Genomic DNA, 13,428 nt, shown 5'->3' with positions numbered 1-13,428 from the left:
AGCAGCACACTATCTTGTTTTACTGGGGGTTCTGTGAAGAAAATGGGGAGAAGCTAGGTGCTATGTCTAAGCTGCTCTGAAAGCACAGCCTGCAGAGCGCCTGCCAGGGTGGTGCACTCCTCTGCTCACATTGACTGCAGACAGATTCCCCTAAAAGGGAGATTCGATACCTTTAGTCTCACCAGTAGGTATGTTAGGTTGCTTTTCATTTTCTACAAGTAAATTCTGATAAAATGGCTGTCTTGATGGTTTTGTTAGTGTTTACATGGAAACCAGATTTTTTAAAAAATGAAGAAACTTACAAAAGACATCTCCTCTAAGGCTTCGCTCATGCGCAATTTGATTCTCAAAATCTTCCTTCTCTTCGTCTGACTCTTCTGCCTCCTTTTCTGCAGTAGCTTCAGTTTCTTTCTCTTCCTCATTGTAGCTCCCACCAAGATCAATACCGCCTTCATAGTCCAATAACTGCGAGTGGGTCTTAGAAGACGGTGTCACGGCTGCTTCTGGGATTGCATTCTTGATTGTTTCATGCTTCTTCACGCTGTTTTTATGTGCAAGAAGTTTCTTAATTCTGTCCTTAGCTGTTCCAGGGATTCTTGCAATTTCCTTCACTGACTTTTCAGGGATAACTAGAACCAAGAAGAAAATATTAAATATTCATCTAAGGAATCATTCTGCAATGATTACATTTATAAATGGCACTGTGGTGTCCTTTACAATGTCCAGAGACCCATGTAGCCAAATTCTCTACTATGAGATGTAAGTTCAGCTCTGCACAGAACTGAATACACATGCACTTGTTTAGCTCTGTTGTGCAGACAACCTTCTGTTTGAGTTACAGTGAGAAGACCAAAGCAACCCTCTGTCATAAGCTCATTTGGACTCCTGTGTAACACAGGCCATAGAGCCCCTTACATTAATTATTTTTACACTGGAGCTTGGGTAAAAAAAAATTATCATTCTTCAATCTGTGGACTACTAAAAATTGTCCATGGAGGTGTGATTCCCTGCATAACAAATGTCAGCCTACTAGCAATGAGCATTTTTCTTAGCTATCTTTTGTGAACTTCTCTGGCCTAACTTTTCTTGCACACCAGGCTGAAAGCCGCTGAAATGGAGCGTATTTTGAGAGGAGATACATCAACCTGCTCGGTCACATTTCATTTACCTCCAAGGTATATTTAGTTCTAAGGGGTAAACCCCCAAAATTCAGAGAGACATCCAAAAACGCCAAATTATTATCTTCTTGCAATTCCAAGGCGGACTAGAACATAAATGTAAATTTTCATGAGATTTTCACTGGTTTATGATTCCTCTTGGCTACAAAATACTAAAAGGATAACCAGCCTTGTCGTATCTTGCAACTTTGGATTCTGCTCAGAAACACAAAGGCTGCCAGAAGTGAAAAACTTAAGAGTAGGGTAAAAGTCAATCAAGATTGTTCAAACCTGTAAAACAAAAGAAAAAATCTGAATTTGGGGTTTTCCCTATTATGAAGTATAATGAAGTCAAATATCCTTTATATCTAGGCAAAAAATTCAAAACATTCACTGGTAAGAGGACATTTTTGCATTTACATGGCAGCCCTGATTTTCAAATCATGCTTTCCTTGTCATTGTAATGAGTTTCAAGACACAAGCCTTTTATTTCTTTTAAAATCCAATTTTTCTCTCTCTACAATCATCACACTATGTTTGGATTCTTGAATAAGGGACATATTTCATAGGAACCCATTTGAAGATGCATTTCTAGGGATGTGGGGAGGAAGGACTGATTTTCCACCAGTGGTGGGACCCAGTAGGAGCACAAAGGGCTCCTTTGAGACAGTATGTTGGCCAGCTCTTCTCCGTGTTCTCTTAAGATAGGAAAAGTCTCAGTTTACGTGAAATGAGGGGAGATTTTTGTTACATATCATGAAAAACTTGCTTACTATCCTTGCTATAGGATAGTAAAACAGAGGAGCAAGCCACTTAGATTATTTGAACTGTATCACTGGAATTTTTAAAAAATTGTTAGGCTACCATCTGTCATTAATATGCTGGATATGATCTGCCTCAGAGCAAAAGAACAGACTAACTGATCTTTTTTAGTCCCTTCCAGATGTACTCTTCTGTCATCTGACAAAGACTGATGGGTCTTTGTGCTGATGGCCAAATCATAACTGAGGGTTAAAGCCAGGACTACTTCAGATCAGTTTGTTCAAGGTATGTGTAAAGTACAAAGCAAATTCAAAGGAGAAATTATGGCAATACTGCAGGTGGTGTTTTTTATCAGCAACAGCAGTTGCTGCTCAACATCAGTCGAGGAACACCACTGTGCCAAAACTAGGTCTGCAAGGGTTTGTGTGACAAATATGCAAGTTTTAGAGAAGACATAAATCTGGGGAGTTCTAGTTTAAGAGATGATCCCATCCCACCATAAGGACTCCACTGGAGTTAACCAAGTCCCTACCTGTCATAGTACCAGAGCTCCTGAGGGAAGGAGTGTCCTTGGGGTTTAAAGTCCATGGCAATGGACTTTGAGGCTTGAGACAGTGAGGCTTTTGAATCAACTCAGGATTTCATGACTGCTATGACATGACCAGTCAGTATGCAATTATATACTCAGCCCTCTAGTGTTGGCCACAGCCTGAATCTGTGGGTGAGGAAGAACTGGTAGGTAGGATAGAGCAACCATGTCATAAGCTACTGACAGCCTTCTGCAGTCTGAGTCCTTTTTGTGAAGTACCTAGGAAATAATGAGAGCTGGGCAGTTCCAGTGTGCTGTAGAAAAGCTCTTCTGTAGATGGAGACTATTTCCACCAACGGGTCAGAATAGCCTTATATGCTGCTTCCTACCTTTGGTTCTCAATCAGTATTGATGCTGCAGTGCCTACAGTCTTTTTGGATTGCAAATGGTGGGGGAAGTCAGCTATTTTTATTTCCCTCTGCTTTTGCTGTCTAGTGATTGCATTATCAGGACAAGAATATGTTCCCATTTTTGCTCCTCACTTTGTAATAATAACTTTATAGTAATATTTTGGGACAGATGGACTGGACTTGTAACCTTGGGTAGTACTTTTTTTCTGTGTATTTCTTTTCATAGAAACATAGCAGAAGAAAAAACACCAGTTAATAAAATAGAACTGTAGTCTAGTAGGAAAAGGGGAAAGTTCCCTGAATTTATATTCACTCCTGGAAAATACAATCCTATCACTGTGAATTTGTCACGTTTAATTTGTGGCAAATGCAACTACATGTTATTTAGTATCCCAGGAACAGAATCAGACTCTCTTGGTGTGCTCACTGGAGCATTCAGGTTTTTTGAGGCTGCAGTTGAGGTATAAAGTAAAGGGATGCCAATCAAAAAAAAAAATAAAAATTGAGGATTATGTCTTTCTTTTCCTTTGGATAAAACTTGTAGCCCTGCTTGTCAGATACTTCCAAGTAAACTCTTTACTAATACTCCACTAAGTGAGCCTTTCCTCTGGAGGATGATGTCATTAAGGATGTAAGGTTCTCTGGGTCTAAACTCAGAATGCAGCAATAAAAATTAACAGGAAAGCTCCATTCCAAACAAATATCCTCTTGACAATCAGTAACAAGAAACTACAGGCTGTTATTGAAGAGGCTATGGAGATTTTCAAGCCAGGACTGACTGCTCAGCAAACCTGAACATCTGCTTTTAGTTTCTGCTTTGAAGTCTTCCTAGTGAAATGAAAAAATTCTTACAGCTCAACATCATAACCTCTGTGGTGTCAGAAAATCAATTTCCTTGTATGTGCAAAACTAAGCAGTGCAGAAAATCAACTGACAGGAGTGACAAAAATTGGGGGATGAAAGTGTATAAATCCCCACGTGCTTGCAGACCCCAGTTTGCTGCTGCAATATGAAAATCTGCATGCTCATGGGGACAAAGAGGGACTAGACACCAAGCATATTTTAGGATATATCACTAGTACCTTTCTAATCTGCATGCAGCTTTAGAGTAGCTGGAGGTGTGGATTTAAGGCTTTTTATGTCTACCCATAAATTGCAGGAGGAATAATGCAGTGTAAGGATAGACCACCTTAAACTGTGTCTGTTCTGTTGAATCCCCTGCCTGTGGACTTGCCTGAATGAACAGCTCCCCTTCTCTGACAATCTGGGGTGCTACAGCTGAGGCAGTGATTTTTCAGGACCCTTCGCCCCAAGACATGTATATAAATGCACAGGTGTTGCTCACAAACATTTGTGCATTTATCCATCCACGTGACTGCATAGAGAATTTTGGAAAGTGAAAAGAAACGTAGTGCATTTCATCCCAGCACTTCTTTACGTACCTTCCATCAGGAAGCATGCAGATTAATGCCTCCTGCTCTTGTACAGTTTGTGTTTATTGCCCTAGTAAGAAAATATCTCAGCTTTCAAAGGTATTTTATTTCTTTGAATTAGAGAGAATTAAAGCAAAAGGTGGAAAAACAAAGGCGAATGCTGGCTGAGAGCTAAAAGTAAATCTTTTCTGTCATCGGTTGCTGTACAAGATTATAAGACCACAGAAATGGCTTGGTGTAGGATGTCTAATGACTAAGTTGTGAAAGTTGAGTTGGAAAAAATATAGAGAGCAGATGCCAACCCCCTGTCTCTGCTGCACTGTGTAAAGGGAAATACTTAGGGGATGATACAGGAGAGGGGCAGACAGCGATCTGTTTGCCTCCCACACACCTGTGACCGCAGCCGGCGCTGGCTGGGGCTCTGGACGTAAGGGGGCTGCAATAGGAGACAGCTTGCTCTGCACGCCAGCAGGCACCCCACTGCTTCCACCTTCACACCTAGCAATATATTTAAAAACCTGGTGAGAGACAAGCCTAGGAGATTGGCTTACAAATCCTTTTGTAGCTCCCTTTGTAGCTTCTGTGTACAGAAGCTGGAGAGGGGATGAGGGATACAGACAACTATTTACCACATTTAGGGGGAGTCTGTAGACGTGAGTAAAGACTAGATCAGCAGGACATAGTTTCAGAAATCATTCTAAAAGTTCTCAACCTCTTTCAGATAATCTTAAGAGAGTCTGAAAACTTTCATAGATAGGTTAAAACACAGATTCTAGACTATCATTCTCTTTTAAGCACCATGGAATATCATCTACCAACATATATTCCTCACCTGTTTAATTTCTAAAATTCTTACCACCTTATTTAGGGAAAGATGCTTTGAGAAATCAGGGCAAGTTCATCACGCTAGACTGTGCTTAATACATGACTACACCAGCCAGCAATGCTTCCAGTAGGAAAAGTGGGATGACAAAAGCCTAAGTGTTATTCATTAAAGGATGACAGCAGTATTTGGCTTCATACTGATTTGAATTGTAAGAATCTCACTGCTGATATGACCAGAATCACTTTTTAAGCTTTGAAATTTTATTATGTCAAACCCGACTTTTCTCAGGACTGGCAAGTTAACAAAAGAACAAATCATATATGGGATTTAGGCGTTACCCTATGAGCAAAAAAGGAACATGAGTAATACAAGAGGCACAGAGAGAGTTGGCATGACTTTGTATTGCCATTTAGATATCCAGTAAAGCATAATTAAGAATAGTAACCTCTGCCTCCAGCTGGGCAATAACAAGAGTGTCATTGTTGAGCTCCTTAGAGTGATGTCTGAAGCTCGTAGGCTCTAAGTTAGTACTGCTTTTTCCTGTTATTTTGTAGTTTCCTACCAAAAGAGTGAATCAAAAATAGGTTCATTTTCCCCCCAGGAATCTTAATTGCTTATGGAACCTCATGAGACTCTATTCTTAAATAAAAGCTGAAATACACATAGAAGCATGTGGTGAGGGAAATGTGGTTTTTCAATGCACAATAGGAAATCAGGAAACACATGAACCTGAGAACAACAGATTACAGCAAGATAGAGGCCAGATGTGGAAATGGCTAGGACCCTTTTAGGGAGCATTTGAAAGGTTACATCTCTATAGATTCTCAAAAGAAATGTGTGCTAGAGACAGTTCAGAAACAGCCTCCAACGTTTCATGCATATAGGAGTGTTGAATGGCAAAAGGGTGCCTGAACAATCACAGGTCATATCCATAAAAGCAGCACTGTTTGCAGCCTGATGTTTCAACAGCTTTCTCCTCAGTTAGTACGTTGACATACAAATTACATGAAAGAATTTCCCTCACCTTCTGTGCAAAGGTGAATTTTACATTACCTTGCTTATTAGGTTATTTGGTAGCATGAGGAGATGAAGCCATGGAAGTTTTATTATGAACAATGTGCTTAGTTACTCTCATTTCATGCTCTGAAAATTAAGCTATATATTAAAATGTTTTTCATTTGTTATAAAAAGCTAATACTGTTGCCATGGTAGCCAGTTTGTTATATACTAGAAACAATTGCTATAGAGAATTAATGCTTCCCTGTGAAAACGGGATTCCCACCCTGTGGGAATAATTATGTGGAGTACTGAGGACATATTTAAGAAGCCTTTTGTTTAGCTGCAGCACAACCCCAGGCCCATCTCTGGGGAGCTGCTATGGGCTGCAGGAGTTGCAGCCTCTGCCACCGAAAGAAATGTGAAGCCAGAGCCTCCAGCCCCGAAATTCCTAGGATGGAGTTCTCATCCTATTAAACCCAACAGCAACACTTTACTGAAGCCAAAGTTTTTCCACAATTGCTGTATGACATGGAGAATACTTAGTGTTTCAATGTAGGCTGGTACATTTAACTGGTGTTTGTGTCGCTGTTTGAAAAAACATTTTCCCCGATAGCAAAACGTATGTCCTGCCTCAGTTACACTGATCAGACTTTTTTGAGGATTGCAGTAAAAATCAGCTATTGAAACATTCCAGGTTAAAAGAACCTCCTCCTCTTCTCTTTAAAAAAAGGTGTATGCGTGGGAATTACCACCAGAGAAACCAGTCTCTTTTTAGCACCACTGCTTTTCAGGTTTTACCTACCACTGACTCTGTATTTTTTCTTCCCCTCTATTGTTGTATACATCTTTCTAGCTACACCCTTGCCTTTTGACCTTCTGCCTATGGCTCTGATTTCTCTCATTACTGTGTGTTATTCCTCTATCCTGTCTTCTATTAAATCTCTTTTCCGTTTAGTGTGCTCTACTAAGTTTATGAATGCATGGCTCCTTCCTCTTCTAAACAACTAATGGACTTCAGTAATTGGAAATATGACATGAAGAAGTATGCAGAGAGCGAGCAAACAATTTAATAGAAACAGCGTTGAGAAGATAGAAATCATCTGTCTTCGGCACTGATTTTTTTACAGGGCTAGACATTAAAAAATGTGTCATAGCCCCTCCACAAGCTAAAATATTTCCTTTGTTCATATTTAAGCAAGCATTCCTGTTGAATTGTTTCTGCTTGAGGAAAGGATATTTTCTACATAGACTTGGTCAAAACGAGATTTTCGTTTGACCTTTTCAGCTTCTCATTAAAAAGAAACAAAACCCAAAAAACCCCCAGACCTTTTTGCTCAGAGATGTATTTGTTTAACATTTCATCTGTGGTACATTCTGTTTTAACAGAACCATATCAAGATGTGTCATGTCAGTTTGCTTTGATATTCAGTCAGGTCTCAAGCCTGATCGCATCATTCTGTTGCAGTAAGCTGCAGTGACACATCACAAGGGATGTGGTCTAGCAAGGAAACTGGCTCATAACATTGAATTTGAGCATGAAGAACCTTCTTAACAGCCTTGCTGTGGCAATCTGTGTCCAAATCCAGACTTTCAGTACCAGTCAGGTATTTGTGTGTTTAGTTTTTCTTGTTAAAAATCAACATTTTTTACTGGAAGTAGAAACTTAACAAAAGTTTAACTTATCGATGTGATATTGGAGGTTTCAGTTACTATTATAATGGGAGTAGGAACATGAATAATAGAGATACTCATGGAACATCTGTGACCAGGAGGTATAATCATAATATGTATCTGATCAAGGATTACTTGAAAAAGACCCAGGAAAAAAGGTTTATATATTATGTAGACTTCAGCTGCTATAGACAAGAACTTTTAAAATGTTTTCACAATATCTTTTATTCAAAAAATCTGAGTAGGACTCAGATGTCCTCCTGAGGAAAACATCTCTAACGATGTTGCAGGAGAAACCTCTGCCAAGTTTAATAAAAACTTTAAATAAAAAGGTTCATTTTAAATATAAAGACAAGAACAGCCTTTCTTTCTTTCTTCTTCTTGGAGGGTCATATTCAGTTAGAACAGGGAAATGACATCTTTATAGGAGGTCTTCAACACTCAATAGACAAACAAAGGCAAAATTATAAGTGAAAATAGTTTGGAACAGAAGTCACAGCTTTCCTCTGTTCTCTCACTTTCTGCTAAGTTAGCTTGAAACTCTTCTGGAAGGGACTGCACAGCCCTCCAAGGGGCTAGCCGTGGGAGTTCAAGGAAAATACAGTAGAATTTTAAAGCTATTTTCTCTGTTTCTTCAGGACAAATTCTCGTCTCTATTCTACTTGCAATTCCTAGTGATACTATGAGACTTGGAGACTCATAGGCAAAATGAATTTGAACAAATAATACTTGTATTAACTATGCAATGCCTTGTACAATCAATATGTTATTTTGTGGACAGGTCTTGCTTGTTTGGTATTGCAGCACTGTTCAGCATGACATTTGCTAGAAAATGCCTTATAACCATAAATTATTGGAGAAAAACAATATAGCACTATTCCTGATATCCAATGGTACTCACCGGCACAATCAAATCCACTTCCTCGGTAGCCCTGTTTGCATTTGCACTTGAAGGATCCTTCGGTGTTGAGGCACTCTGCATGGAGGTTACACCTGTGTGTATTTGTCACACATTCATTTATATCTAGGGAAAGATATAAACACTTCAGTGAAAACTGTGTTGAAACCCAAGCTTCATGACAGCCTGTTTGTGCCAGCTGTCCATTTCCAGGTATTGTAAGCACTAGTATTAGACCAAGACGGTCCAGAGACCATCGGAGGCAGAATAATTCACACTAGGAGAGAATGCTTAATGTCAGCTCCAACTGCACAACTAATGGCATATGCGTCCATGGAAAATGTAGAGCATCCCAGTAAAGACAAAGTGAACATAGTGATTTTCTGACTGAGAACAGGATTCAAACTGTAGGTTGTAGATGCTCTTCTATTAACAAAATGCAAAAGGCAACAAGAGAATGTGTGGCATCAGTTAAAAAAAATTCACCAAATCTGTCTCATTCTTTCATTCACTCTAGAAGAAATGCAATAGAAAGTAACCCTGAGCATGCCAAGATGTTGAGATCTTCTGTCTACCTCTAACATTCCAGCATACATATGATGCTGTATGAAAATATAATCAGGAAAAATTCAGTAGAAAATACTACGTTCAACTGACAGCAAAATGTACAGGCACCAAGAGTAACTGATTTTGTGCTCCTTTTCCCTTATTTTGCTACATCACAAAGATGGTTCTGATTTCTCCCACATGAGGGAGACAAGTTGGTGCAGGAATTTTTGCACCACTTATATTTTATCCAGATTGCTTCATTTTTAGCAGCTGACAGGTCCTCTCATAATGTAAGTCAGCTAGGAGACAAGTAGCAGGAAGACTGACTCAAAAATACGGTGTGTCTGAGAGTGAGATTCAGGTTTGCAGATAAAATCCTGACTACTGATACCTCTCCAGTTTTTCCTCCATGCACACATATTGTATGAAAAAGTAAGTATTTTTTCCACTTTAAGACTCTCAGGGTTTGCACACAACAGGAATTGCAAACTCGACTCTCCAAAACCTGCCTTATAATCTTCCTCCCACCACTAACTCCCAATACCAAGCAAACATAAACAAATCCCATGAATTCTCTTTTGTATGTGCTTCTTGTAGTAGTTCCAACCCTTGCAGGCCCTCGTGTAGTCAACTGCTTGAACAATACTGCTGCAGTGCCTGCTGCGGTAACTTACACTTTGCTGTTCTTCCACCATTCAGCTAATGGATTGAAACAGGAGTGAAGGTGTTTTGACATTTGTTTTAACACCTGGGCATTTCAAGATAATTTTTTGCCTATATTTATTTTTGTTTGGGAGAAACTTAGGCATGCAAGAGAGACTTGAAAAGTGATTAAAACCTACTATTTTCATACCTCTTTTTTAAAGTTCTGTACTGTCCATCCAAACAAGTGTTTTTACAGTCATGAAGGCACTTGATTCACATTCCTCATTAATGACAAAAAAAAAAGAAAAAAAAGATTGTGGGACTCCTCGTTCATCACAAGTTGAAAGTCAAGAGGACAAAAAATGGCTCTTTAACTAAACCTGTACCAGAAGTAGCCCTTCTTTGTAGTCGATTGTTGCTAACTTACTACAAGCCCTTGCACATCTTGACTTGGTACAATGAAGCAATTTAATTTGCAAGTGCCAGTGATTAGGTTTTTCATAAGGCCACAGAGAAAAACCCAGAGAAAAATTCAACGTGCCATTGAGAATATTCTTAGTGTGACATCTTTTATCCGTTTCTGAGGCAGTATCTCCAGACTAGGCCAACATGCTTCAGGCAATGACAGGAAAGATGCACAGTGTGGGAATCAAAAAGAATGAAGAAGGAAAATTCATGGGCTAAATCTTACCTACACAGTCATAACGGCCACTGACGTATTTCAGTTCATAACCAAGCTGGCACTTGCAGTAGTAGCTTCCAAACGTGTTGATGCATCTGCGGTTGTAAGAGCAGACAGCTTTGCCGGCAGAACATTCATCAATGTCTAGAGCAGGAGAAGGTATGCTGGTCAGATCCATGAGAAGGTAAAATGGGAAAGCAAGAACTAGTTGGGATTTGCACAGGAATGGTTTGGTCTTGGTTATCACAAGTTGTTTAATAAATAAGTCCTATAATTACACACTTGCAGTTGGCTTTTGCATGTGCTTACATGAATGAAGCAGCAAAACGTGAACTAACTTTATGGAAGATTTTGAGACCTGGCATGGTAAAAGCTAGGGTAACTGGCAGTGGGGATTGTCCCCACCGGGGACAATGATTTGACCTCAGGTCATGGAGCAAGGTCAGAAGGAACTCCACAAATTCCATTATTTCCCCTGAGAAAGGAAATGACAGAGAATTGTTTAAGAGAAAGTCCCAGAAAGAAGGAAACGGAGAGCAGCAGCAGCTCTTCTACTGAATCTCTGCACCTCCCCTTGCTGGGCCAAGTCAAGGCATAACGCGGAGTTTCCAGACTGCGAGTGGTCTGCCCAGCAAGGTAGATGACAGGGACAGACATTTCGGAGAGAGAAGGAGGAAGGCTGGTATGGGAAGGGCCTAAGAACATATTCAACAACCACTGTAATTAAATGTTGCTAATTTGATTTGGTTTATTGTAACATCAAATTTAAAATAGTGCCAATTATGATATTCGGTATTTGTCCCTCCCTATCACATTTTAGCACATAGCAGTGACTTTGCACATAATTCATCATGCCACACTGCTGCCCTTTACAGCTTAGAACTGCTGTGAAGTGCTGCTGGACACCACAGTCAGACTTTTTATCATTTCTACCATTCTTTTACAGCGCTTAGGTGATCAAAGGGAAGTGGACAACAACAGAAAAATATTTAAACAAACCTGTAGTCAAAATCCCTCTTTCTGCCCATGTTACACACTTCTGATGAGGGCTTCTGTTTCCCAGCCTCCATTCCCAGACCTCTCCAGGTTCTCATTTCCCCATCCCTCTGCCAGGACCAGGGTCTGTCACAAGCTAAAGGACAAGCCTGCTGCACTCGAACCTAGCATGAAGCTTGTGTCTGCAGTGAACTCTGAAGACTCACTGTACTCTTAGAAACAACAGGTTGAGGTTTAATTAAAAATTGTCATCTATAATTGTTATTTTTTTCCTTCACCAATGCACATGTAGAAGAAGCAAAGTGAAACACATCAATATGCTGCTCTGCGGGTCCAGGAATAATGCAGGTTCTTAGGAGGATTAAGCTAAGACTAACAGCCATGGATCTTCAAACGCTTATCTGTTTATAGTGTTTCTGTGACTAATACTAGAGTATTAAAGTATCTTATAATATAGTAAGCATCTATTATGCTATACAGCAGGAAGATGCTATCTCATTTTAGAGATGGAGAATGGATGACATACCACAAGTCATGCAGAAAGAAGGGATCTGATATTTCCAACCACTGGACATACCTTTTTGTCTATTTTACCTTTTATCATATGTATCAGCATTCTTCCAAATCTATTTGAGCAGACAAGGTAAATAAAAATAAACTCAATACAAAAGAATAAAAAAAATTGCCTGAATAATTCAGTAAGAGATTTAAGAGAACCAATCATCTTGTCTATTGTATTTAAATACATATGTCTACAATGTTTGCCTTCACATAGCTCTTAAATAATTCAAACAAATGTTAACTGTGACTGGTGGTAGTCCGAGACCCTTGCTGATTACTCAAAGCAGGACAGTTCCAATTACAAACTCATTTCATTTGAAAGAAAGAAATACCTTTCTCACATTGGAGTCTTTATAGTTTGGAAGTTGAGCCAAGTATCCATATGGGTTTATCTGATAGCTCCTAAAAGCAATAAAGTAGTCCCAGGCCATACCATGTGCAAGCTGCCCTTTATGATCTGAAGGACTTGCACCATTGTGACAGAAAGAATGTAAAATATGTGAAATCGTCAATATTATTACATATGTTGCTAAAGACATTTTAGTAAATAGCACTTGTTGCAAAAAGTTTTTTCACAGAATCACAGAATGGTTGAAGCTGGAAGGGACCTCTGGAGGTCATCTTGACCAACCCCCTGCTCAAGCGGGGACACCTAGAGCTGGTTGCCCTGCTCCTGCTACTCCCTGACATGCACTTCACTGCCCCTTCTGCTCTGGTTGTTGGAGCGGTCACTGCTTTGGAGGGTTTGTTTCACATCTATCGGGTTTTGGAAGGAGCTCATTTAACTTCAATATCCAAATGGATACGATTTCAGCATTAGGTTACAATGCTGTAGCACTGCTTTGTCAGATGACAGTGTAAAACATTATCAGAGAACAGTACCAAGTGTTATAAGCAATGCTTTCTTCATCGCAGGAAGAAACGTTGACGTGATGTTGAGGCTTCTGAAGAAAAATGCAGAAGTTTGTATTGTGGGTCATCACAATAAAAGAAAAACCCATTCAAACACAACGCCCAAATCCTATAACACATTATGTCAGTAGGACAGCTTCCTGCAGGCAAAGCATTGTATTTAACAGCCTCATAGCAATAGGGAGAAACTGAACCTGCTAATGACTCCAGATCATGTCAAAACATTCAATTATTTATTGGGGATGGGACTGGCCCAAAGAATTACATGGCCAATATTACCAGAACAGTTATTAAAAAAAAGCATGCAAACTTTACACCACACTGCGAGTAACAAGAAGCATTATTCAAGCCAATGAGGAGGGCTAACTACTTCTTAACCTTTACCCAGAACCTGAAGT

At 39.6% G+C, this 13,428-nt stretch overlaps 1 protein-coding gene across 1 annotated transcript in view; it reads right to left on the bottom strand.

Annotated features, from left to right (window-relative positions):
- Nucleotides 1-13,428, bottom strand: part of EGFL6 (EGF like domain multiple 6) — a 42,302-nt gene that overhangs the window by 13,530 nt on the left and 15,344 nt on the right. Inside the window, exons 6-8 of the mRNA XM_029999173.1 lie at nucleotides 10,571-10,705; nucleotides 8,689-8,811; nucleotides 303-629 (exon numbers count right to left, since the gene is read on the bottom strand). Of these exons, the coding sequence (XP_029855033.1) occupies nucleotides 303-629; nucleotides 8,689-8,811; nucleotides 10,571-10,705 (585 nt within the window). The remainder of the gene's footprint in view (nucleotides 1-302; nucleotides 630-8,688; nucleotides 8,812-10,570; nucleotides 10,706-13,428) is intronic.

The sequence above is a fragment of the Aquila chrysaetos genome, chromosome 23 (assembly GCF_900496995.4).
Source record: "Aquila chrysaetos chrysaetos chromosome 23, bAquChr1.4, whole genome shotgun sequence".
NCBI lineage: Eukaryota > Metazoa > Chordata > Aves > Accipitriformes > Accipitridae > Aquila > Aquila chrysaetos.
The sequence above is the reverse complement of the archived record's forward strand: the minus strand, read 5'-3'. Positions and strand labels throughout refer to the sequence as shown.